General features: G+C 61.0%; 4 protein-coding genes across 8 annotated transcripts in view; 2 read left to right on the forward strand and 2 right to left on the reverse strand.

Moving 5' to 3' along the window:
* COL11A2 (collagen type XI alpha 2 chain) overlaps positions 1-211 on the reverse strand; it is a 28,166-nt gene extending 27,955 nt beyond the window's left edge. For all 3 annotated transcript variants that reach the window (XM_074930476.1, XM_074930475.1, XM_074930474.1), the window contains exon 1: positions 88-211. In XM_074930476.1, the coding sequence (XP_074786577.1) occupies positions 88-175 (88 nt within the window). In that variant the 5' untranslated portion in view covers positions 176-211. The remainder of the gene's footprint in view (positions 1-87) is intronic.
* Positions 212-2,855: 2,644 nt separating this feature from the next.
* On the reverse strand, positions 2,856-11,352 carry RXRB (retinoid X receptor beta). The gene is given in 11 exon segments (XM_074930537.1): positions 2,856-3,412; positions 3,415-3,497; positions 3,600-3,705; positions 3,833-3,924; positions 4,008-4,140; positions 5,385-5,514; positions 5,767-5,930; positions 6,073-6,252; positions 9,461-9,614; positions 9,741-9,964; positions 11,233-11,352. Coding segments are annotated over 11 exon segments (1,347 nt in total). The 5' UTR covers positions 11,252-11,352; the 3' UTR covers positions 2,856-3,350.
* A 154-nt stretch (positions 11,353-11,506) lies between these two features.
* SLC39A7 (solute carrier family 39 member 7) lies at positions 11,507-20,819 on the forward strand. Of its 2 annotated transcripts, XM_074930533.1 has the most exons (9): positions 11,523-11,566; positions 12,002-12,155; positions 12,699-13,172; positions 13,258-13,426; positions 16,014-16,091; positions 16,179-16,295; positions 16,401-16,529; positions 17,495-17,691; positions 20,346-20,819. In XM_074930533.1, exons 2-9 carry the CDS (start codon positions 12,153-12,155, stop codon positions 20,595-20,597), a joined length of 1,419 nt encoding a protein of 472 aa, XP_074786634.1. In that variant the 5' UTR covers positions 11,523-11,566; positions 12,002-12,152; the 3' UTR covers positions 20,598-20,819. The 2 variants fall into 2 exon arrangements, with proteins under 2 accessions (XP_074786635.1, XP_074786634.1); XM_074930534.1 differs by lacking the exon at positions 12,002-12,155 and having other exon boundaries at positions 11,507-11,566.
* A 277-nt stretch (positions 20,820-21,096) lies between these two features.
* Positions 21,097-25,738, forward strand: HSD17B8 (hydroxysteroid 17-beta dehydrogenase 8). Of its 2 annotated transcripts, XM_074930566.1 has the most exons (9): positions 21,097-21,159; positions 21,803-22,038; positions 22,137-22,253; positions 23,234-23,329; positions 23,413-23,498; positions 24,556-24,640; positions 24,757-24,799; positions 24,891-24,965; positions 25,711-25,738. In XM_074930566.1, the coding sequence occupies exons 1-9, from the start codon at positions 21,114-21,116 to the stop codon at positions 25,725-25,727; spliced, it is 801 nt and encodes a 266-aa protein (XP_074786667.1). In that variant the 5' UTR covers positions 21,097-21,113; the 3' UTR covers positions 25,728-25,738. The 2 variants fall into 2 exon arrangements, with proteins under 2 accessions (XP_074786667.1, XP_074786668.1); XM_074930567.1 differs by lacking the exon at positions 24,757-24,799.

Genomic DNA, 25,738 nt, shown 5'->3' on the forward strand with positions numbered 1-25,738 from the left:
TCCTCCCAGTTTCCCCCAGCGCTCCCAGCAGCATCCCGAGCCGCTCCTCCCCGGCGCTCCCAGCGCTCCCAGCGCTCCCAGTCCCACCTGAGGCGGCGGCCGCGGGCGGGGCCATGGCGATGGCGAGCCCGAGCCCGAGCAGGGCGAGCGGCGGCGCGGGGCGGCGCGGGGCCATGGCGGGGCCGCTCGGGGGCTCCGCGGCTGCTCCCGGGCGCGACCGAGCCCCGAGTGCGGCCGCTCCCGCCGCCCGCCCGGGCCCAGCCCCGCCGCCGCCCCCCCGCCCCGGACCGCCCCGGTCCGCCCCCCCCCCCGCCCAACCCCCCCCCCGGGGCTGCCCCGGTCCGCCCCCCCCCCCCCCCGGCCCCGCCCCCCAAAGCCCATCTCGGTCCCACGGAGCGGCCCCAGCCCCCGTGGCCTTGTCCCCAACCTTGTCCCCAACCCCGTGGCCTTGTCCCCACGCCGTGTCCCCGGCCCCATCCCGTGGCCTTGTCCCCACGCCCTGTCCCCGTCCCCAGCACGGCCCACACCCCTGTCCCCAGCCCCACGTCCTTGTCCCCAGCCCCGGGCCCCCTGTCCCCCATTCCACATCCCCAGTGTCCTCGTCCCCAACCCTGTCCCCAGGCCATGTCCCACATCCCTGTCCCCACTGTGTCCCCATCCCGTGTCCTTGTCCAATCCCTGTCCCCATGTCCTTGTCCCCACCCTTGTCCCTGTACCACATCCTTGTCCCCAGCCCCTGCCCCATCCCGTGTCCCACCCCACCTCCCTGTCCCCAGCCCGTGTCCCATCCCCACTGTCCCCACCTCATGTCCCTGTCCCCACCCTGAACCCATCCCACCTCCCTGTCCCCATTCTCTGTCCTTGTCCCCATCCCATCCCCACCCCGTGTCCCCGTCCCCACTGTCCCCATCCCGTGTCCTTGTCCCCATCCCGTGTCCCCGTCCCCACTGTCCCCATCCTGTGTCCTTGTCCCCATCACCTGTCCCCATCCCGTGTCCCCGTCCCCACTGTCCCCATCCTGTGTCCTTGTCCCCATCCCCTGTCCCCATCCCGTGTCCCTGTCCCCACTGTCCCCATCCTGTGTCCTTGTCCCCATCCCGTGTCCCCATCCCGTGTCCCTGTCCCCACTGTCCCCATCCTGTGTCCTTGACCCCATCCCGTGTCCCATCCCCACTGTCCCCACCTCAAGTCCCTGTCCCCACCCTGAACCCATCCCACCTCCCTGTCCCCATTCTCTGTCCTTGTCCCCAACCCCTGTCCCCACCCCGTGTCCCCATCCCCACTGTCCCCATCCTGTGTCCTTGTCCCCATCCCCTGTCCCCGTCCCCACTGTCCCCATCCTGTGTCCTTGTCCCCATCCCCTGTCCCATCCCCACTGTCCCCACCTCATGTCCCTGTCCCTACCCTGAACCCATCCCACCTCCCTGTCCCCATTCTGTCCTTGTCCCCAACCCCTGTCCCCACCCCGTGTCCCCGTCCCCACTGTCCCCATCCTGTGTCCTTGTCCCCACCCCTGTCCCTGTCCCCATCCTGTGTCCTTGTCCCCATCCCGTGTCCCCGTCCCCACTGTCCCCACCCCGTGTCCCCGTCCCCACTGTCCCCATCCTGTGTCCTTGTCCCCATCCCCTGTCCCCGTCCCCAATGTCCCCATCCTGTGTCCTTGTCCCCATCCCGTGTCCCATCCCCACTGTTCCCACCTCATGTCCCTGTCCCTACCCTGAACCCATCCCACCTCCCTGTCCCCATTCTGTCCTTGTCCCCAACCCCTGTCCCCACCCCGTGTCCCGTCCCCACTGTCCCCATCCTGTGTCCTTGTCCCCACCCCTGTCCCTGTCCCCATCCTGTGTCCTTGTCCCTATCCCGTGTCCCCGTCCCCACTGTCCCCATCCTGTGTCCTTGTCCCCACCCCTGTCCCTGTCCCCATCCTGTGTCCTTGTCCCCATCCCGTGTCCCTGTCCCCACTGTCCCCATCCCCTGTCCCCACTGTCCCCATCCTGTGTCCTTGTCCCCATCCCCTGTCCCCGTCTGCGCTCCATGTCCCCCCCCCACTGTCCCCATCCCATCCCCATCCCAGCTGCCCCGGTGTCCCCCCCCCCCTCCCGGCCCCATGTCCCCCCCCCATCCCCATCCCACCCCCCCCGGACGCAGGGACAGGCGGGGGGGCCCAGAACAGGCAGGAGCAGGCAGCCAAGGTGGGGGTGGGGGGGGTCCCGGCAGGACGTGGCAGCGGGTGCCCCCCCCTCGTGTCCCCGTCCCCCCCCCTGCGGTCCAGCCCTGGCCCCGGCCCAGGCGCAGACACTCGGCCCTTCACCGCCGGCACAGAGCCGGCACTGTCTGCCTGCCCCGGGGGGGGCTGCGGGGACGGGGGGGGGCGCTGCGGGGACGGGGGGGGGCGCTGCGGGGACGGGGGGGGGCCCAAAAGTCTGCCCCCCCCCCCCCCCCCCCCACCTGGCCGCTATTTCAGGAACTGGAGCTTTTGACCCAAAAATAAATGCGGTGGGTGGAGGGAGAAGCTGGGGGGTGGAAAGGACAACACCCCCCCACACCCCCCCCCCGCGGTTTTGGGGTATGGGGGGGGGTTGTGTGGTTGGGGGGGGGGTCTGTGGGGTGGGGGGGGGGGTGCCTCCTAAACAAGCCCCCGAAGCCGCCGGGTGACTGAGAAGCAGCAACTTTAATCACTGAAAATCCAAAGCGACCAGAATTTTTTTTTTTTTGGGGGGGGGGGCGGGGGTGTTGGAACGCCGAAGCAGAATAAAACCATGGGGTGAGGTGGGGGGGGGGGGGGGGCGAGGGGGGGGGGCACTGTAGGACCTACAATAAAAACAAAGCCCCCCCCCACTCCTTTCAGCAGCCCCGGGGGAGGTGGGTGGGCGTGGGGGGGTGGGGGGGGCTGGGGATTGCCCCCCCCCGCCCCCCAACACCTCCCCCAGCCCTGGGTACCTGCTGCATAGTTTGGGGGGGGGGGGGGGGGGGGGTTCAAAGTGCTATTGGGTGCCTGAGTGGTGGTGAGAGGGGGGGGGTGGAAAAAGGGACACACACACACTCCCCCCACCCTCGTCTCCCCGGGACACGCTGTTACGGGGGTGTCAGGGGCGACCTTCCCCCCCCCCCTTAAAAAAAAAAAAAAAACAACCAACAACCAACCAACCAACCCCCCCCCCGCCCCGGCACGGGATTATTTTACAAAGGAAAGAAGAAAATAAGGGGTGGGGGGTAAAAAAAAAAAAAACAAAACAAAAACAAAAACCCACCCCCCAAATCCCCTCCCTGGAAAGGGGGGGTGTGGGGGGGGGGGGTGTGGGTGTCCTGTTGGCCCCCCCCTCCCTCTTTATTTTGAGGGGGGGGGTGTCTCAGGAGAGCTGGTGGGGGGCTTCGAGCATCTCCATGAGGAAAGTATCGATGGGGGTGTCCCGATGAGCTTGAAGAAGAAAAGATGCTCCAGGCATTTGAGGCCGATGGAGCGGAGGGCGGGGAGGCGGAGGAGCAGCTTGGCAAACCTGCGTGTGTATATTTTAAAGTAGGGGGGGGACACACACACACACACTCCTTAAAAAAAAATAAGGTGCCCCCCTCCCCGTTTTAAAACGTCCAACTTTTACCTGCCCTGCTGCTCCGGGTATTTCTGCTTGCAGTAAGACTCGAGCGACGCGTAGACTTTTTCCCTCAGCAGCTCCACCTCGCCGGGGTTAGAAAGCCCCTTAGCGTCTTGTTGGGAGTGTGTGTGTGTGGGGGGGCAATAATCAAAAATAAAATGACGGGGGACCCCCCCCCACCACCTCCCGCATCCCATAAACCCGCCCTCCCCGCTGTTTTAATTTTAGCAGGGCTGTACCCGGATTGAAGAGGATGATGGCGCGGAGGCAGCCCAGCTCCGTTTTGTCCATGCGCATGTCTCGCATTTTGGAGACCAGCTCGGTCAGCACCCTGTAAGAAAGCTTAGGGGTTACAAAAAGGGGTTTTTGGGGGCCCCCCCCCTCGAATGAAAACGTGAAATAGCCCCCCCTCACCTATCGAAAATGGCCCCCACGCCGGCGCTGTGGGCGCTGTTGCGGTGGACGTGGAGGCCGGTGGCCAGGAGGATCCCGTCCTTGACGGAGATGGAGCGGTGGGAGAAGGAGGCGATGAGCAGCTCGTTCCACCCTGGGGGGGGCACAGAAAAATATGAGGGGGGGTCAAGGTACCCCCTAAAATAACCCGCAGACCCCCCCTTCAAAGAATCCTGAGACCTCCTCGAAGTTTGAGGCTTCACCCCACGTATCTGACACGCTGTGGGGCTCACACCCCCCCCCCCCCCAACCTGCCCCTCAGCCCAACCCCAAAGTTGGTGTTTTGTTTTTTTTTTGGGGGGGGGAATCCAGAAAATACACTCAGGGACCCCAAAATTTGCCCCCGGCCCCCCACGCTTTTGTCACTGATTGTGCCCTCGGTGCCTTCCCCAGGGTGGAGCAGGCGATTCCCCAGACCCCCCCCCCCTCCATGGGGTAAATTCCCCCCCAAACCCTCTCTGTGGGTCAACCCCCCCCAACACCCCAAAACGGCCCTCAGCCCCCCAAAAACCCCCTCACATCCCCCCCAAAACCCCCCTCCATGGGTCAAATCCCCCCCAGCCCCCCCCAAACCCCCCTCCAGCCTTCTCCATGGGGCAAATTCCTCCCCCAGCCCCCCCAAACCCCCCTCCGTGGGCCCCTCAATGCCCCCCAGCCCTCCCAAACACCCCTCCAGCCCCCTCCACGGGCCAAATCCCCCCCTCCAGCCCCCCAAATCCCCCCCCAGCCCTCCCAAACCCCCCTCCGCGCATCAAATCCCCCCCCAGCCCCCCCCTTCCATGGGCCAAATCCCCCCCCCAGCCCCCCAATCCCCCCTCAGCCTCCCCCAAACCCCACTCCAGCCCCCTCCGTGGGCCAAATCCCCCCCCCAGCCCCTCCAAACCCCCCTCCAGCCTTCTCCACGGGCCAAATCCCCCCCCTCCAGCCCCCCCAATCCCCCCCAGCCCCCCCAAATCCCCCTCCTGTCTCCTAAAACCCCCCTCCGCACATCAAATCCCCCCCCCAGCCCCCCCTTCCACGGGCCAAATCCCCCCCCCCCAGCCCCCCAATTCCCCCCCAGCCCCTCCAAACCCCCCTCCAGCCTTCTCCACGGGCCAAATCCACCCCTCCAGCCCCCCAAATCCCCCCCTCCATGGGCTAAATGCCCCCCTCCAGCCCCCCAAATCCCCCCCCCTCCACGGGGCCAAATCCTCCAGCTCCCCCCAAATTCCCCCCTCTCCACGGGCCAAATCGCCTCCCTTTCACTTCCCCACGGGGCAAATCCTTGCTCCCGCTCCCCCCACACGCCGCCGCCGCCCCCCTCCCCCGGGCCCCTCCCACCTCCCTCCTCTTCCTCACCCGCCCGCAGCAGGATGACTTGGTCATCGAGGGGTAACTCGGAGAAATGGGGGATCCTCTTGGCCCACTCCACCAGCGTGAAGAGCTGCTTGTCGGCGGCCTGGCAGATGTTGGTCACCGGGTCATTGGGCTGATGAGTTGGGTCATGGGCAAGGAGTTTGGGGAGGGGGGGGGGGGGGTGGGGGGGGGAAGCGGGAGGACACGTAAAAGGGTCAGCGAGGTGGCCCCGGAACCCCCCACACCCACCATACCTCCCCCTACCCACCCGCCACCCCCCCCCCCCCAAAAAAAAAAAAATAAAATAAAAAAAATCTTAGCGCTCCCCACTCCCCCCCCCCACCACTCCCCCCCCCCTTGCCCCTGCACCCCTAAATTAACTCACCGAGCTGCCTCCGCTCCCGGCGCCGTCGACGTTTTGGTCCGATTTTTGCTCGACGGCCAATTCGGCTTCTAGAATCTTCTCCACCGGCATCTCCTCGTTGGCGTTGGCGCCCAAGTCGCCGTCGCCTTCTTTCTCCTTGCCCCGTTGACGTTCTTCCTGCACGGCTACAAAAAAAAAACAACAAAAAACCCAAAAAAACCAAACCCAACACACCGAGGTGACGTCGAGGGGATTTTGGGGATGTTTTTTTTTTATTTTTTTTTTTACGCCGGGTTTTTTGGGGGGGGGCGGGCTGTGCGTGGCTACCTTCGCGCTTCATGCCGGTGGCCAGGCACTTCTGGTAGCGACAATACTGGCAACGGTTGCGTTGGCGTTTGTCCACCACGCAATCCTTGTTGTCCCGGCACGTGTAGGTCAGATCTTTGCGGATGGTGCGTTTGAAGAAGCCTTTGCAACCCTCGCAGCTGTACACCCCATAATGCTTCCCTGAGACGGGACGGAAAGGGGGACAAGCCGTGAGATTCCCGCTTGGATTGAACCCCAAAATGGCTTCAGGTCAAAAGGAAGGGAGGGGGGACTTTGGGTTTGGAGCGGGGGGGGGGGGGGGGTTAGAGGAGGAACGAGGTGGCCGTTGGTTGGTGGAGCTCGAGTCAGGGAGGATCAAGGTGGCGCCAAGCCCACCCCGAGGAGGGCTGAGGTGGCCCCGTGTCCCATATCCCACCCCAACGGGGACTCGGGTGTCCCCAAACCCACCCTGAGGAGGTCTGAGGTGGCCCCGTCCCCATATCCCACCCCAATGGGGACCCGGGTGTCCCCAACCCCACCCCGAGGAGGTCTGAGGTGGTCCCGTCCCCATATCCCACCCCAATGGGGACTCAGGTGTCCCCAACCCCACCCCGAGGAGGGCTGAGGTGGCCCCGTCCCCATATCCCACCCCAATGGGGACCCGGGTGTCCCCAACCCCACCCCGAGGAGGTCTGAGGTGGTCCCGTCCCCATATCCCACCCCAATGGGGACTCAGGTGTCCCCAACCCCACCCCGAGGAGGGCTGAGGTGGCCCCGTGTCCCATATCCCACCCCAAGGGGGACTCGGGTGTCCCCAACCCCACCCCGAGGAGGGCTGAGGTGGCCCCAGACCTGGTGTCCCACCATGGGGAGGGGACCGAGATGGCCCCGTGTCCCATATCCCACCCCAACGGGGACTCGGGTGTCCCCAACCCCATCCAAGGAGGACCGAGATGTCCCCAAGCCCACCCTGATGAGGACTGAGGTGGCCCCATTCTCATATTCCACCCTAAGAAGGACCAAGGTGGCCCCAAACCTGGTGTCCCACCATGGGGAGGGGGCTGAGGTGGCCCCGTGTCCCATATCCCACCCCAAGGGGAACTCGGGTGTCCCCAACCCCACCCTGATGAGGACTGAGGTGGCCCTGTCCCCATATTCCACCCTGAGGAGGACCAAGGTGGCCCCAGACCTGGTGTCCCACCATGGGGAGGGGGCTGAGGTGGCTCCGTGTCCCATATCCCACCCCAAGGGGGACCCAAGTGGCCACAATCCCACCGCACGGAGGACCGAGGTGGCCCCGTCCCCATATCCCACCCTGAGGAGGACCAAGGTGTCCCAAATCCCGTGTCCCACCACAGGAGGGGACTGAGGTGTCACCACCCTCCATATCCCACCTCTGGGAGGACCCAGGTGTCCTTGTCCCCTATGTCCCACCCCAGGGAGAACCCAAACGTCCCCATTCCCTATGTCCCACCCTGAGGAGGACCCAGGTGTCACCACAAGGACCCGAGGGAGGACCCAGGTGTCCTCGTGACCCACAGAGGATTCCATGTCCCCAAAGGGACCCCGTGGAGGACCCCGATGTCCCAGTGTCACACAGGGATCCCACAGAAGGCCCAGATGTCCCCACAGAAGGCCCAGATGTCCCCACAGAAGGCCTTGCAGAAGACCCAAGGGTCCCAGTGCCCCACAGGTACCCCAGTGTCCCCAAAGGGACCTCAGCGGCACCCAGACACCCTAGTGTCACACAGACACACCATGGAAGACCCAGATGTCCCCACAGGAACCCCATGAAGGGCTCAAGTGTCCCCATGTCACACAGGGACTCCACAGAAGGCCAAAATGTCCCCAGAGAGGACCCAGATGTCCCCACAGAGACCTCAGAGAGGACGCAAATGTCACCATGTCACACAGAGACCCCACAAAGATCAAAATGTCCCCACAGGGACCCCAAATGTCCCCACAAAGGCCCCACGGAGCACCCAGATGTCCCTGTGTCACACACGTACCCCACAGGAGCCCCAAAACATCCCCATGGAGGGCCCAGATGTCCCCACAGGGACCCCACACAGGACCCAGACGTCCCCATGTCACACACAAACCCTAAAACGTCCCCATGAAGGATGCAGATGTCCCCACAGGGACCCAGATATCCCCACGTCACACAGGAACCCCAAAACATCCCCATGGAAGACTCAGATGTCCCCACAGGGACCCCACAAAGGACCCAGACACCCCCCATGTCACACAAGGACCCCAAAACAGCCCCATGGAGAACCCAGATGTCCCCATGTCACACAGGGACCCCAAAAATGTCCCCCTAGAGGACACAGATGTGCTCACAGGGACCCCACAGAGCACCCAGATGTCCCCATGTCACACATGAACCCCTAAATGTCCCCCTGCAAGATACAGATGTCCCCACAAAGGACCCAGACACCCCCATGTCACACAGGAACCCCAATATGTCCCCATGGAGAACCCAGATGTCCCCATGTCACACATGAACCCCAAAATGTCCCCCTGGAGGACACAAATGTCCCCACAGGGATCTCACAGAGCACCCAGATATCCCCATGTCACACAGGAACCCCAAAACATCCCCATAGAGAACTCAGATGTCCCCACAGGGACCCCACAAAGGACCCAGACACCCCCATGTCACACAAGGACCCCAAAACAGCCCCATGGAGAATCCAAATGTCCCCATGTCACACAGGGACCCCAAAATGTCCCCATGGAAGACACAGATGTGCCCACAGGGACCCCACAGAGCACCCAGACACCCCTATGTCACACAGGGACCCCAAAATGTCCCCATGGAGGACTGAGATGTCCCCGCAGGGACCCCACAGAGCACCCCGACACCCCTGTGTAACACATGAACCCCAAAATGTCCCCATGGAGAACACAAATGTCCCCATGTCACACAGGAGCCCCAAAACATCCCCATGGAGGACTCAGATGTCCCCACAGGGACCCCACAAAGGAGCCAGACACCCCTACATCACACAGGGACCCCAAAATGTCCCCACAGAGAACCCAGACGTCCCCGTGTCACACAGGGACCCCAAAATGTCCCCACAGAGAACCCACATGTCCCCATGCCACACGGGGACCCCAAACTGTGCCCATGGATGACCCAGATGTCCCCACAGAGCACCCAGACACCCCCACATCCCACAGGAACCCCAAAACATCCCCATGGAGGCCCCAAACGCCCCCACAAGGACCTCCCAGAGCACCCAGCCACCCCCCAGGGACCCCCCAAAGATCCCCCCAGAAGACCCAAGCGTCCCCCACAAAGACCTTCCCGAACACCCCACCGTCCCCATTTCCCCCCCCCCCCGCCCTCTCAGCCCTCCGAACCCCCCCAAACCCCCGGGTGAGGCCGAAGGCCGGCGGGTACCTGAGGAGCGATCCCCGCAGATGGCACAGAGCCGTTTACCGGCCACGCCGGGGCCGTGGGGGTGACAAGGGACACCCCGAATCCCCAGGGGGGGTTTGACGTCATCCGAGCTACTAACGGGGTGCAGCCCCGACAGGTTGACCGTGGAGTTGATCTGTGAGAAACGGGGAGGCGGGAAGGGCTGGGGGGAGCACCCCCTCTTTTCCCCCAACCCTCTACCCCCCCCCCAAATATCTTTACGCCACAAAATGGCTGGTTTTGGGGTGCCCCCCCCCCTTACCTGGGGGCTGCTAACGGGGCCGTAGGCGATGGCGGGGGTAGCGGGGAGCCCCGGGGAGCCCATGGAGGAGCTGATGACGGGGAAGGGGGACCCCAAACTGGCGACGGGGGAGTTGAGGGTCGAGGTCATGGCCGAACCGATCATGGAAGGGGGGTGCAGGGGGGCCGACGGCTCCGGCGGGGGGGGGGAGGCGCTCAGGGATGAGCTGTCGGGGCTCCGGCAGTCTGGGGGGGGGGGGGGGGGGGGCGGTGAGGTGAGGGACCCCCCAACTTCTACTCCGTCTCATACGCTGGGGCAGCCTCAAAGGGATCCTCCCCCCCCCCCCGGCTTTGCGTCTGTAGCCCCCCAACATCAGGCCAACGCCCCCCCCATCCCCATATGCCTCCCTTTGTGCCTGCAGCCCCCCCCCCCCCAAACTCTATCTCAGGAGCCCCCCAAAATCCTTAAGCTGTTTGTCCCCACCCCAACCTCCTTCCCGCCCCTCCCACAGCCCCCCCAACATCAACTCAAGGCCCCCCCGCCCATCTTTTCACCCCCAGACCCCCCCCAAATCCCCTTCTGCACCCCAGGGCCCCCCCCAGCCTCACTTTGCACCTCCAGCCCCCCAACGTCAACCCAGGGCCCCCCTCAAACTCACAAGCACCCGTTTTTGCACCTCAGCACCCCCCAAACCCTTGCTCCTCCCCCCCAGCTGCCCCCCAAACCCCTTTCTGCACCTCAGCGCCCCCCAAACCCCCACTTCTGCCCCCCAGGCCCCCCCAAACCCAGAAGCTGCCCCCCCCGGCCTCATTTTACACCTACAGGTCCCCAACATCAACTCAGGGCCCCCCTCAAACCCACAAGCACGCCCGCAACACCCCTTTTTGCACCTCAGGGCCCCCCCAAACCCAGAAGCTGCCCCCCCAGGCCCACTCTGCACCTGCAGCCCCCCAACATCAACTCAGGGCCCCCCCCAAGCCCACAAGCACCCCCCCAAACACCTTTTAGCGCCTCAGCATCCCCCAAACTCCCGCTTCTCCCCCCCAGATGCCCCCCAAACCCCCTTCTTCTCCTCAGGGCCCCCCCCAAGTCCAGAAGCTGCCCCCCCCGGCCTCATTTTACACCTCCAGCCCCCCAACATCACCTCAGGGCCCCCCCCAAACCCACAAGCCCCCCCTCAAAACCCCTTTTTGCACCTCAGCGTTCCCCAAACCCCCACTTCTCCCCCCCAAACCCCCTTCTTCACCTCAGGGCCCCCCCCAAACCCAGAAGCTGCCCCTCCCGGCCTAATTTCGCACCTCCAGCCCCCCAACATCATGTCAGCCGCCCCCAACCCACAAGCACCCCCCTCCCAACCCCCTTCTTGCACCTCAGGGCCCCCCCAAACCCCTCCCCCTCCCCCCCAAGCCCCCCTTTTACATCCCGCCCCCCCAACCTCAACTCCCCCCCCATTTCCATGACGACGCCCCCCCCTCCCCGCTCCCCCGGGACGGCCCCCCCCGGCCCCGCTGACCGCGGTCGCTGTCGCCCATCCCGCGGTGCCGGGGGGGCTCCGGCCTCAGCCCCCCGCCCCCCCCCCCCCCGGGCTCGGCCTGCTCCGGGCGCCGCCGCCTGCGGTCCCACCGGCCCACAATGCACCGCGGCGCTCCCAGCACGCCCCGCGCCCTCACCCGTACAACCGCCCTGAGACGTGCCCGACGTCGCCGCCGCCATCTTGACGCCGGGCACTTCCGCCCATTCTTCCCCCTCCCTTCCCCTTCGCCTCTCTCTCGCGAGATCTCGCGGGAAAGGGGCGGGGCCACGGTGCCACGTCGGGCCGGAGCCGGAGGGAACGGAGCGCGCGAACGGTGAGACCCCCCCCGGAGCATAGAGACGTGGCTAGAGGGGCTCCCCGGGCCGGAGGGACGCGGCCGCTCTACTCTCTTCCCTCCTCCCCTCCCCTCCCCTCCCCCCCTCCTCTCTATGGCGGGTCGGTGCCGCTCTGGTTGAACGCGGTGCCCCTCTCTATGATCCCGCGCCCCCTCTGCCCCCTCCTCCCCGTTTCTATGGGGTGACCGCTCAGGCCGCCTCTTCCCCCTCTCTATGGTGCCCCTGGGGGGCCGCTCTGGACCTTCAGCTCTTTGTCTCTGTGGTAGGGTGGGTTGGCGGCGCTCTATCTTCTCTTGCCGTTAGCTCTGTGGTGCCCCTGGGGGGCCGCTCTGGACCTTCATCCCTTCGTCTCTATGGTAGGGCTGGTTGGTGCCGCTCTGTCTCCCCCTTAACGTCTGTGGTACGGCCCCTAGGTGCCGCTCTAGCCTCCCATTTCACCACTCAATGGCATGCTCTGTGGTCTGAACCCCACCCCCTTTGGAGCCGTTGGGGCTTGTCTGGACGCTCATCCATTCATCTCTATGGTAGAGCTGGTTGTTGCTGCTCTCTCTCCTGTTAATCTCTATGGTACGTCCCCTTGATGCCACTCTAGCCCCTCGTTTCACCTCTCTGTGGCATGCTGGGAGGTGCTGCTCTGGGCTCCATCTCTATGGTCTGAACCCCACCCCCTTGGGAGCCGGTGGGGCTTATCTGGTTGCTCATTTTTTCATCTCTATGGTAGAGCTGGTTGGTGCCACTCTGTCTCCTCTTCATCTCTATGGTATGACTCCTTGGTGCTGCTCTAGCCCCCCATCTTACCACTCAATGGCACAATGCAGGGTGCTGCTCTGGGCTCCCCATCTCTATGGTCGAACCCCACCACTTTATGAGCCAGTGGGGCTTGTCTGAACGCTCATCTCTTCATCTTTATGGTAGGGCTGGCCGGTGCCACTCTGTCTCCTCTTAACCTCTATGGTACGGCCCCTTGGTGCCACTCTAGCCGCCCGTTTCACCCCTCAGTGGCACCCAGGGCGATGCCACTCTGGGGGCTCCATCTCTATGGTCTGAACCCCACTCCCTTGGGAGCCAGTAGGGCTTGTCTGGGCGCTCATCCCTTCATCTCTATGGTAGGAACCGTTGGTTGACCCGTGTCCCCTCACCGGGGCAATGGCGGTGGCCGCCCGGCCACGAAGACTCGGCGCTGCCCTCGCTGCCGCCGCCATGTTGGCCCTCTGCCTGCTGCCGGTCTCCGCCGCCTCGCACGAGGACCCGTACCACGGCCACTCGCACGAGGACTTGTACCACGGCCACTCGCATGAGGACCTCCACCGTGGGCACGGCCACTCGCACGAGGGCTTGTATCATGGGCATGGCCACTCGCACGAGGGGCACGGCCACTCGCACGAGGGCCTGTACCACGGGCACCACGGCCACTCGCACGAGGGCTTGTACCACGGGCACAGCCACTCGCACGAGGGGCACAGCCACTCGCCCGAGGGCTTGCACCACAGCCACCACCACGGCCCCTCGCACGAGCGTTTCCCCCCGGAGCCCTCCAAACCGCCGCCATCGCCCCGGCAGGACACGATGACGCTGTGGATGCACGTGAGTGTGTGTTGTGTCCCCCTCCCTCAAAAAAAAACCACCCCCCGCCATCGCGTGTCACCTCTCCCGTCGTGCGTCACCACAGACGATGGCGGCCACCCTGGTGATCAGCGCCGCCCCGTACCTCGTCCTCTTCCTCATCCCGGTGGAGTCCAACGCCCCCCGGCACCAGGCGCTGCTCAAGCTGCTCCTCAGCTTCGCCGCGGGGGGGCTGCTGGGGGACGCCTTCCTCCACCTCATCCCCCACGCCCTCGGTGAGTGCCCACGGCCCCGGGGGGGGCCCGCGCCCCCCCCCCCCCCAGCTTGGTAAAACCGGTCACCGAGCTTGTTGGGGATTTGGAATGAGAATTTGTCATTTCAAAAAAAAAAAAAAAAAAAATTTTTTTGAAATTTTCAAAATTGTGGCGTTTGAAGTTTGTGGGTTTAGCTTTGAAATTAAAAATTAAAATCAAGTTTAAAATTCTCAAATTAAAATTTTTAAAAAATGAAGTTTTCTTTCTAAATGTTGAATTTTTAAAGAATTCTTAAATTTTCAAATACTTCGCGTTTTTATTTTTAATTTTAAAATTGCTTTTAATAACAATGTGTATTTTTTAAGTTTCAAAGTTCTTATTTTTTAGATTTTAGACTTTATTTTAAAACTTTTAATTCTTTTTATGACAACCTTTAGTTTTAAATTTTAATTCTTAAATTTGAAAATATTTTAGAATTTTTATTTTTAATTTTTAAGTTATTTTTCACGGCAATTTTTTCAATTTTTACAGTTCTTAAATTTTAAAATTTTAAAGATTTTTTAAACTTCTAAATTATTTTTCATGACAGTTTTTGTTTTTAAATTTATAAAGCTCTTAAATTTTAAAATATTTTAGAATCTTTATTTAAAATTTTTTAATTTTTTCATGACAAGTTTTTCATTTTTTAAAATTCTTAAATTGTAAAATTTAAAAAATATAAAATTTAAAAAAATAAAAATTTTATTTTTAAGTTTTAGCTTCTTTTTCTTGGCAATTTTTATTTTTCCCATTTTAAAATTTCCTAAATTTTAAAATACTTTAGAATTTTTAGTTTTAAATTCTTTTTCATGACAATTTTTTCAATTTTTAAAATTCTTAAATTTTAACATTTATAAGAATTTTTATTTTTAACTTTTAAATTACTTTTCATGACAATTTTTATTTTTTCAATTTTAAAATTTCTTCAATTTAAAAATATTTTAGAATTTTTATTTATAATTTTTTAATTCTTTTTCATGACAACTGTTTTATTTTTTAAAATTCTTAAAGTGTAAAATTTTAAAGATTTTTTATTTTTGACTTAAATTCTCTTTCATGGCAATTTTTATTTTTTCAATTTAAAAATTTCTCAAATTTTAAAATATTTTAGAATTTTTATTTTTAATTTTTTAATTCTCTTTCACGACAAGTTTTTTAACTTTAAAATTCTTAAATCTAAAAATATTTTAGAATTTTCATTTTTGTTTTTTAAATTCTTTTTCATGACAATTTTTTTATTTTTTAAAATTCTTAAATTGTAAAATTTTAAAGATTTTTTATTTTTAACTTTTAAATTCTTTTTCATGGCAATTCTTATTTTTTCAACTTTAAAATTTCTTAATTTTAGAATTTTTATTTTTAATTTTTTAATTCTCTTTCATGACAAGTTTTTTAATTTTAAAAAGTCTTAAATTTTAAAATTTTTTAATTTTAAGAATTCTTAAATTTTAAAATATTTTAGAATTTTTATTTTTAATTTTTAAATTATTTGTCATGACAATTTTTTCAGTTTTTAAAATCCTTAAATTTTAAAATTTTTAAGATTTTTTTATTTTTCACAAATTCCCATGACAATTTTTATTTTTTAATTTTAAAAATTCTTAAATTTTATAATTTTAAAGATTTTTTTATTTTTAACTTTGAAATTATTTTTCACGAGTTTTTATTTTTTCAATTCTTAAAATTTTTATGTTTTCAAATATTTTAAAATTTTTAGTTTTAATCTTTTCATTCTTTTTCCTGACAATTTTTTTTATTAATTTTTTATTAATTTATTAATTTTTCATTTTTATTTTTTCATTCTTTTTCCTGACAATTTTTAAAATTAACGTATTAATTTTTTATTTTTATTTTTTCATTCTTTTTCCTGACAATTTTTATTTTTTTATTAATTTATTAAATTTTTATTTTTTCATTCTTTTTCCTGACAATTTTTATTTTTTTATTAATTTATTAAATTTTTATTTTTTCATTCTTTTTTCTGACAATTTTTATTTTTTTATTAATTTTTTATTTTTTTATTAATTTATTATTTTTTCATTCTTTTTCCTGACAATTTTTTTTATTAATTTATTAATTTTTTATTAATTTATTATTTTTTTTATTTTTAAAACTTTAAAACATTTTAAAATATCTTAGATCTTTTAATTTTTCATTTTTTTCATGGCAGTCTTTACGTTAATTTTTAAACTCCTTAAATTTTAAAATATTTTAGATTTTCTATTTTTAATTTTTAAATTCTTTTTAAAGGCAACTTTATGTTGTCCTTTAAAATTTCATTGCATTATTAATATAAAAATTGGATTAAAATGTAAAATTTTTCATTTAAAATTTGGAATTTTAAAAACGTGGCAATCAAAACGTAAATAAACCACAAACTTTAAACCAACTTTTTAAAACCTGGAACAACTTTTCATGTCCAAACTCCCAACTTTCATCGCGGTTTACAATTTTTAAAATCTTCGAAATTGGGAACGAAATTTGAAATTTTTTTTTTTTTTTTTTTTCCCTTTTTTTCCCCATTCCTCTCATTTCCAAACCCCTTTTCCCCTCTTCCCGGCCCCCGTAGCTCCGCACGCGCATCCCGCCGACAGCGACGCCGCCGCCGCAGGCCCCGCGCCGGGAGGCCACGGCCACTCGCACCACGGTAAGAGCCGCGCTGGGGGGTGTCCCCGGGCGGGGGGGGCCGCGCTGAGCGCCCGCTGAGCGCCCGCTGAGCGTGTCCCCGGGCCAGGCCCCGCGCACGGCCGCATGCTGACCGTGGGGCTGTGGGTGCTGGCCGGCATCGTGGCCTTTCTGGTGGTGGAAACCTTCGTCCGACACGCCAAGGGTGGCCACGGCCACGGCCACGGTAAGTCGCACCCGGTGCTCTGGGGAGGGGGGACAAAAATTGATTTCGGGGTCCCCAGACGGAGCCCCCCAGGTCCGGGCGCCGCGTTGTCACCTCTGCCCGCAGGGGTCAAGGTCAAGAGCAGCTCCAGTGAGGGGGAGGAGGAGCCGGGGGCCACCGGGAGGAGGGACAGGCCCGGGGCCAAGGGCCACCGCGGGAAGAGCCGGGCGACGGGGAAGGGGGCCGAGGAGTCAGGTATGGGGGGGCACTGGGGGGGGGACAGGGACTGGGGGGACACTGGGGGGGGTGACAGCATGTGGGGGGGCTCTGGAGGGGACACCTGGGGGGGTAACAGGGTGTGGGGGGGCTCTGGAGGGGACACTGAGGGGGTGACAGGGTGTGGGGGGGCTCTGGAGGGGACACTGGGGGGGGACAAGGGGTGGGGGGGGCTCTGGGGGGGGGACAAAGAGTAGGGGGGCTCTGGAGGGGACACTGGGGGGGTGACAGGGACTGGGGGGACACTGGGGGGGACACTGGGGGGGGTGACAGGGTGTGGGGGGGCTCTGGAGGGGACACTGGGGGGGACAAGGAGTGGGGGGGCTCTGGAGGGGACATCAGGACCATAATGGGGATGGGGACACTGGGGGGGGGTGACAAAGACTGAGGGGAACCCCATGGGTGACAGGGACACTAGGGGGGAGGGTGACAAGGAGTAGGGAGGGGACCCCAGTAGGGATGGGGACACTGGGTGGGGGGGTGACAAGGAGTGGGGGGGCTCTGGAGGGGACACTGGGGGGGTGACAAGGAGTGGGGGGGCTCTGGAGGGGACACTGGGTGTGTGACAAGGAGTGGGGGGGCTCTGGAGGGGACACTGGGGGGGGACAAGGGGTGGGGGGGGGCTCTGGAGGAGACACTGGGGGGGTGACAGGGTGCGGGGGGGCTCTGGAGGGGACACTGGGGGTGTGACAGGGTGCGGGGGGGCTCTGGAGGGGACACTGGGGGTGTGACAAGGAGTGGGGGGGCTCTGGAGGGGACACTGGGGGGGGGACAAGGGGTGGGGTGGGGGCTCTGGAGGAGACACAGGGACACTGGCGAAGGTGACAAGGAGCCGGGGGGGGCGGGGGAACCCGATGGGGACCCAGGGACCCCAGTGTGGGTGTGAGAGGGCCCCCCCGGGGTGTTGGGGCGCGGGGGGGGCGCTGAGCCGCGTGTCCCCGCAGCCATGGAGGTGTCGGGCTACCTGAACCTGGCGGCCGACGTGGCTCACAACTTCACGGACGGGCTGGCCATCGGCGCCTCCTTCCTGGCGGGGCCGGGGCTGGGCGCCGTGACGGCCCTGACGGTGCTGCTGCACGAGCTGCCCCACGAGGTGGGCGACTTCGCCATCCTCGTCCAGTCGGGCTGCAGCAAGCGCAAGGTGAGGCACCGCCCGGGAGCTCCCAGTAGCCACCAGTAGCTCCCAGTAGCCCCCCCGGTATTCCCAGTGTGCCCCTAAAGCGGTGGCTCTGAAACGGCCCCGAGTACCCACAGTGATGTGGGGGCCCCAGGTGCTCCCAGTACCCCCCAGTGTTCCCAGTGTCGACCACAGTGCCCTCAAGTGCTCCCAGTAGCTCCCCAGTACCCCCCAGTGTTCCCAGTGTTGACCACAGTGCTCCCAAGTGCTCCCAGTAGCCCCCCAGTATTCCCAGTGTGCCCCTAAAGCGGTGGCTCTGAAACGGCCCCGAGTACCCACAGTGATGTGGGGGCCCCAGGTGCTCCCAGTATGCCCCAGTATCGACAGGGATGCCCCCAAGTGCTCCCAGTAGCTCCCCAGTACCCCCCAGTGTTGACCACAGTGCTCCCAAGTGCTCCCAGTAGCCCCCCAGTATTCCCAGTGTGCCCCTAAAGCGGTGGCTCTGAAACGGCCCCGAGTACCCACAGTGATGTGGGGGCCCCAGGTGCTCCCAGTATGCCCCAGTATCGACAGGGATGCCCCCAAGTGCTCCCAGTAGCTCCCCAGTACCCCCCAGTGTTCCCAGTGTTGACCACAGTGCTCCCAAGTGCTCCCAGTAGCCCCCCAGTATTCCTAGTGTGCCCCTAAAGCGGTGGCTCTGAAACGGCCCCGAGTACCCACAGTGATGTGGGGGCCCCAGGTGCTCCCAGTACGCCCCAGTATCGACAGGGGTGCCCCCAAGTGCTCCCAGTAGCTCCCCAGTACCCCCCAGTGTTCCCAGTGTCGACCACAGTGCCCTCAAGTGCTCCCAGTAGCTCCCCAGTACCCCCCAGTGTTCCCAGTGTTGACCACAGTGCTCCCAAGTGCTCCCAGTAGCTCCCCAGTATTCCCAGTGTCCCCCTAAGGCAGTGGCTCTGAAATGGCCCCAAGTACCCACAGTGACTGCGGGGGCCCCAGGTGCTCCCAGTACCCCCCAGTGTTCCCAGTGTTGACCACAGTGCCCTCAAGTGCTCCCAGGTGCTCCCAGTACCCCCCAGTGTTCCCAGTGTCAACCACAATGCCCACAAGTGCTCCCAGTGTTCCCAGCGTTGACCGTGGTGCCCTCAAGTGCTCCCAGTACCCCCAATGCCTCCCAGTACCCCCAGTGTTCCCAGTGTCTATAGGGAGCCCCATCTCTGCCCAGCACTGTCCCAGTGCCCCCAGTTGTCCCTCCAGTGCTCCCAGTCCCCCCAGTTGTCCCCCCTAGTGTTCCCAGTGTCCACAGGGAGCCCATCTCTGCCCAGCACTATCCCAGTTCCCCTAGTTGTTCCCTCCAGTTCCCCCAGTGTCCCCAGTTCCCCCAGTGTCCATAGGGAGCCCCATCTCTGTCCACCAGTGCCCCCAGTTTCCCCAGTTGTGTCACCCCCAGTTCCCCAGTCCCCCCAGTTGTCCCCTCCAGTTTCTCCAGTGTCCCCAGGGAACCCCATGTCTGCCCAGCACTGTCCCAGTGTCCCCAGTGCCCCAGTTGTCCCCAGTCCCCTCAGTGTCCCAGGGAGCCCCATCTCCGCCCAACACTGTCCCAGTCCCCTCAGTTGTCCCCCCAGTTCCCCCAGTCGTCCCCCCCAGTTGTCCCAGTATCCACAGGGAGCCCCATCTCTGCCCAGCACTGTCCCAGTGCCCCTAGTTATCCCCCCCAGTGCCCCCAGTTGTCCCAGTCATCCCCCCCAGTTCCCCAGTATCCACAGGGAGCCCCATCTCTGCCCAACACTGTCCCAGTTCCCCAGTCGTCCCCCCCAGTTGTCCCAGTATCCACAGGGAGCCCCATCTCTGCCCAACACTGTCCCAGTCCCCCCAGTTGTCCCCTCCAGTTCCCCCAGTATCCACAGGGAGCCCCATCTCTGCCCAGCACTATCCCAGTGCCCCCAGTTGTCCCCCCCAGTTCCCCCAGTCGTCCCCCCCAGTTGTCCCAGTATCCACAGGGAGCCCCATCTCTGCCCAGCACTGTCCCAGTGCCCCTAGTTATCCCCCCCCAGTGCCCCCAGTTGTCCCAGTCATCCCCCCCAGTTCCCCCAGTATCCACAGGGAGCCCCATCTCTGCCCAACACTGTCCCAGTCCCCCCAGTTGTCCCCTCCAGTTCCCCCAGTATCCACAGGGAGCATGTCTGCCCAACACTGTCCCAGTCCCCCCAGTTGTCCCCCCCAGTTCCCCCAGTATCCACAGGGAGCCCCATCTCTGCCCAGCACTATCCCAGTGCCCCCAGTTGTCCCCCCCAGTTCCCCCAGTCGTCCCCCCCAGTTGTCCCAGTATCCACAGGGAGCCCCATCTCTGCCCAGCACTATCCCAGTGCCCCCAGTTGTCCCTCCCAGTTCCTTCAGTGTCCCCAGGGAGCCCCATGTCTGCTCAGCACTGTCCCAGTGCCCCCAGTTGTCCCCCCCCCCCCAGTTCCCCCAGTCGTCCCCCCCAGTTGTCCCAGTATCCACAGGGAGCCCCATCTCTGCCCAACACTGTCCCAGTCCCCCCAGTTGTCCCCTCCAGTTCCCCCAGTATCCACAGGGAGCCCCATCTCTGCCCAGCACTATCCCAGTTCCCCCAGTTGTTCCCCCCAGTCCGCCCCCGTCCCCAGCACCACCCCAGTTTGTGTGTGTCCCCCCCCGCCCAGGCCATGCGTCTGCAGCTGGTGACGGCGCTGGGAGCGGTGGCCGGCGCGGCCTGCTCGCTGCTGGCCGAGGGGGCCGGCGAGGCCGCCATGTTGGGGGTCCTGCCCTTCACCGCCGGCGGCTTCATCTACGTGGGCACCGTGTCCGTCATCCCCGAGCTGCTGCGGGACGCGGGGCCCCTCCAGTCCCTCCTCCAGGTCCTGGGGCTACTGGCCGGCGTCGCCATGATGGTGGCCATCGCCCACTACGAGTAAGGGAACCCCTGAAATTACTGGGGGGGGGTCCGATCTCCAGCCCCTCTGTGAGCCCCATTTTTGGGGGTTTGTCCCTCTGCGGAGCCGTGTTTATCATCCAGGCCCCCCCCCTTTGAGCTTTCTGGACCAAAATGGGGAGCTCTGGGGCTCCCAGGTTGGTTTTTTTTTTTGGGGGGGGGGTAGGGTGACGTGGGGGGGACCCCAGGTTGTGGGTGACGTGTTGCTGGGCGGTTTGGGGGTGTCGATTTGCTTTTTTTTAAAAAAAAAAAACCCAAACAAAAACGACTGAAATAGATGATTTGGTTAATTAAAGAGTCAACACTGAGGTGAGGGATCGCGGGGGGGCCGGGGCTAAAATCCGCGGAAAAATGCGAAATGGGGGGGGGGGGGGGGGGGGGGTGTAAAAAAAAAAAAAAAGATGCTCGGAGGACTTGAACCATCGAGTGGCGGCGCAGAGCGGCGGCGCGCGGGGCCCTTCCCCCCGGCGCTGCCTCGTTGGTCACTTCCGGTGCCGCCATGGCCTCGGCGGGGCGCTTCGGCGGGGCGGTGGCGTTGGTGACAGGTGGCCGTGACGTGGGAGAAGGGGGGGGGTCACACGCACCCCCAAACACACACACACAGACGGGGGGGGGACACACGGAGCCTCACGGATTGGCGAGGGGGCGCAGGCCCCACGGGGGGGGGGGGACAGGCCCCACGGGGGGGGACAGGCCCCACGCGTGGGACATGGGGACACAGGACAGATAACGGGGACATGGGGGGGGGGACGCAGGGACATTGGAGAGGGACGTGGGGACACGATCCTTTGTGACATGATGGGGGGGGGTGACACTATCTGCGGCGGGGGGGGGGGGAAATCCCCGTGACAGGGACACACGCACACGGCGGGGGGGGGGGGGGGGGGGGGGACAGGACCCACGCGGGGGACTCTGGGGGGTGACACGAAGGGGGACACACACACACACACACACTCTCCGCGCGGGGAGGGGGATCCCCGTGACAGGGACACACAGCCATGGGGCGGGGGGGGGGGGGGTGACAGAGCCCACGCGTGACACTGTGGGGACACACACACACGCAATCCCCGGCGCCATGTGGGGGGGTGACACCACGGGGGGGGGGGGGTGTGTGGGTGATAAGGGTGGAGCACCCCACTGTTTTTACACCCCCCCCACGCGTGACACCCCCCCCCCCGGGTACCCCAGGAGGTGCCAGCGGCATCGGCCGAGCCGTCTGCGCCCGCCTGGCCCGCGACGGCGCCCGCGTCGCCGTGGCCGACCGAGACGAAGGGGGGGCGGGAGCCACCGTGGGGAAGCTCCACGCGGGGGGGGGACACGCACCCCACGCGGGGGGAGCTGAGGGCCCCCCCCAGCCCCACGCTGCTTTCGGGGTGGACGTGGCCTCGGCCCCCAGCGTCGCCCAGCTCCTGGATCGTGTCCAGGTAACGCCCCCCCCCCCATCCCCTCTCACCCCGAGTGGGGAGCCGGGGGGGCCCCCCCCCCCCCACGCCCACGCCCTTTGCCCCCCCCCTTATTCCAGGAGTATTTTGGGGTCCCCCCCAGCATCTGCGTGGGGTGCGCGGGGGTCACCCGTGACGAGTTCCTGCTGCGGCTGGAGGAGGGGCCCTTCCGGGAGGTGCTGGGGGTGAACCTGACGGTACGGCGGGGGGGGGACATCGGGGGGGGGCATGGGGACACTGGGAGGACATTGGGGACATCGGGGGGACATGGGGACATCGGGGGGACATGGGGGGGACACGGTGGCTGTGGGGATTTGGGGAGACATCGGAGGGGACATGGGGATATTAGGGGGGATGTCGGGGGGGACATGGGGGTTTTGGGGACATCGGGGGGACATGGGGACATTGAGGACATCGGGGGGACATGGGGACATCGGGGGGACATGGGGGGACACGGTGGCTGTGGGGATTTGGGGAGACATTGGAGGGGACATGGGGATATTAGGGGGGATGTCGGGGGGACATGGGGGTGTTGGGGACATTGGGGAGGACATGGGGGACATCGGGGGGACACTGGGGACATTGGGGGGACATGGGGACATTGGGGGGACATTGGGGACATCGAGAGGACATGGGGGGACATGGAGGCCGTGGGGATTTGGAGAGACATTGGAGGGGACATGCGGATATTAAGGGAGATGTCGGGGGGACACGGGGGGTGTTGGGGACATCGAGGGGGACATGGGGACATTGGGGACATCGGGGGCACATGGAGACATTGGGGGGACATGGGGGGACATGGGGGGACACGGTGGCTGTGGGGATTTGGGGGGACATGGGGGGTGTTGGGGACACTGGGGGGGGGATATGGGGGGACATGGGAGGGGTTGGGGACATAAGGGGATCCGGGAGCAGGGACATTGGAGGGGACATGGGGACATTGGGGGGATATGGGGGTGTTGGGGACATCGGGGGGGACATGGTGGCCATGGGGATTTGGGGGGGACATGGGGACATTAGGGGGGACATTGGGAGGACACAGGGCTGTGGGGGGACATTGGGGAGATGGAGGGTGCGTGGAGGGGGGGGTGGGGACCAGGGGGACATTGGGGTGACATGATGGGACACACGGGGGGGGGGACGCGACGTTTGTCCTGTGTGTGTGTGTCCCCCCCAGGGGACCTTCCTGGTGACACAGGCGGTGGCCCGGGCGTTGGTGGCCGCAGGGGCTCCCGGCGGCTCCATCATTCACGTGGGCAGCATCGTGGGCAAGGTGGGTGGCACGGGGACACCCCCGCGCGTGTCACCCCCCCGCGTGTCACTCCCCCACACTCGTGTCACCTCCCCCCCCCCCAGGTGGGCAACCTGGGCCAGGCCAACTACACGGCGGCCAAGGCGGGGGTGGAGGGGCTGACGCGGAGCTGCGCCAAGGAGCTGGCCAGGTGGGGACACGGGGACACAGCGGGGACACGGGGGGGGACATGGGGACAGAGGGGGGATATGGGGGACAATGGGGAAATGGGGACAGAGGGGGGACAATGGGGACATGGGGGGACATTGGGGAAAGGGGGACAGAGGGGGGACATGGGGGACAATGGGGAAATGGGGGACAGAGGGGGGACATGGGGGACAATGGGGAAATGGGGACAGAGCGGGGACATGGGGGGACAATGGGGAATTGGGGACAGAGCGGGGACATGGGGGGACAATGGGGAATTGGGGACAGAGGGGGGACAATGGGGAAAGAGGGACAGAGGGGGGACATGGGGGACAATGGGGAAATGGGGACAGAGGGGGGACATGGGGGGACAGTGGGGACATGGGGGACAATGGGGAAATGGGGACAGAGGGGGGACATGGGGGACAATGGGGAAATGGGGACAGAGGGGGGACATGGGGGGACAGTGGGGACATGGGGGACAATGGGGAAATGGGGACAGAGGGGGGACATGGGGGACAATGGGGAAATGGGGACATGGGGGGACAGTGGGGACATGGGGGACAATGGGGAAATGGGGACAGAGGGGGGACATGGGCGGATGTGGGTCACAAGGGACACAGGGATGTGGGGGGGACATGGGGACATGAGGGACACAGGGACATGGGGACAGAGGGGGGACATGGGAGGGACACAGGGACAGCGGAGGGGGACACGGAGACATGGGGACATGGGGGGACACAAGGACATGGGGTTATGGGGGGGACACGGGGGGACACATGAGGACATGGGGACACCAGGGGGACATGGGGACAATATGGGGACATTGAGGCGTGTCACAGGAATATGGGGGGGACCTGGAGGAGATGGGGGGGACACCGAGACACTGGGGGGGACATGGGGACACTGGGGGGGTCACAGGGACACTGAGGGGGGAACATGGGGACACTGGAGGGGTCATAAGGACATTGGGGGGGGCATGGGGACACGTGGGGGGGACATGGGGACATGGGGGGGCCGGTGACACCCTGACCCCCCCTCCATGTGTCCCTGTCCCCCAGGTTCGGGATCCGGTGCAACGTGGTGCTGCCGGGTTTTATTGTCACCCCCATGACGGACAAGGTGCCCCCCAAAGTCCTGGAGAAGGTGACAACAGCCGGGGGGGGGGGGGCAGGGGGGGGTGTGACACTTGGGGACACCAGGAGGGGACACTTAGGGACACCTCCACACCCCCCCATGGGGTGACACCGGCCTGGTTGAAGTTCGCAGGGATGGTGCCGCTGGGACGTCTGGGGGAGCCGGAGGGTGAGTGGGGGACACGGGGGGGGGGGACATGGGGACACTGGGGGACACGCACACACGTGTCACCATGTCCCCGCGGGTCCCTTGTCCCCAGACGTGGCGGATGTTTGCGCCTTCCTGGCCTCGGGGGAGAGCAGCTACATCACGGGGGCCAGCGTGGAGGTGACAGGTGGGGACACGCTGTCACCCCCCCGGTGTCCCCATGTCCTCCCCAGTGTCCCCCCAGTGTCCCTGTGTCCCCCCCAGTGTCCCCGTGTCCCCCCCCAGGTGTCCCTGTGACTCCCCAGGTGTCCCCTTGTCCCGCCCCGTGTCCCCATGTCCCCCCCGTGTCTCTGTGCCCCCCCATGTCCCCAGTGTCCTTATGTCCCCCCGTGTCCCCCCGTGTCTCTGTGCCCCCCCAGTGTCTCCTCCATGTCCCCCCAGTGTCCCCCCATGTCTCTGTGCCCCCCCGTGCCCCTCAGTGTCCCCATGTCCCCCCAGTGTCCCCTTCAGTGTCCCCCCGTTTCTCTGTCCCCCTAGTGTCCCCCCAGTGTCCCCCCGTGTCTCTGTGCCCCCCCGGTGTCCCCAATGTCCCCATGTCCCCCCCAGTGTCCCTCCAATGTCCCTGTGCCCCCCATGTCCCCCCAGTGTCCCCTCCCAGTGTCCCCCAATGTCTCTGTGCCCCCCCAGTGTCCCCATGTCCCCCCCAGTGTCCCCCCGTGTCCCTGTGCCCCCCCGTGTCCCCTCCATGTCTTTGTGCCCCCTCATGTCCCCCCAGTCTCCCCCAGTATCCCCATGTCCCCCCCCATGTGCCCCCCAGTGTCCCCATGTCCCCCCAGTGTCCCCCCCCCGTGTCCCCTCCATGTCTCTGTGCCCCCCCAATGTCCCCTTGTCCCCCCCCCCCATGTCCCCCCCCAACCTCTCTCTCATTTCAGGGGGTCTCTTCATGTGACGGATCCAGCC

Source organism: Athene noctua, chromosome 34, assembly GCF_965140245.1.
Source record: "Athene noctua chromosome 34, bAthNoc1.hap1.1, whole genome shotgun sequence".
NCBI lineage: Eukaryota > Metazoa > Chordata > Aves > Strigiformes > Strigidae > Athene > Athene noctua.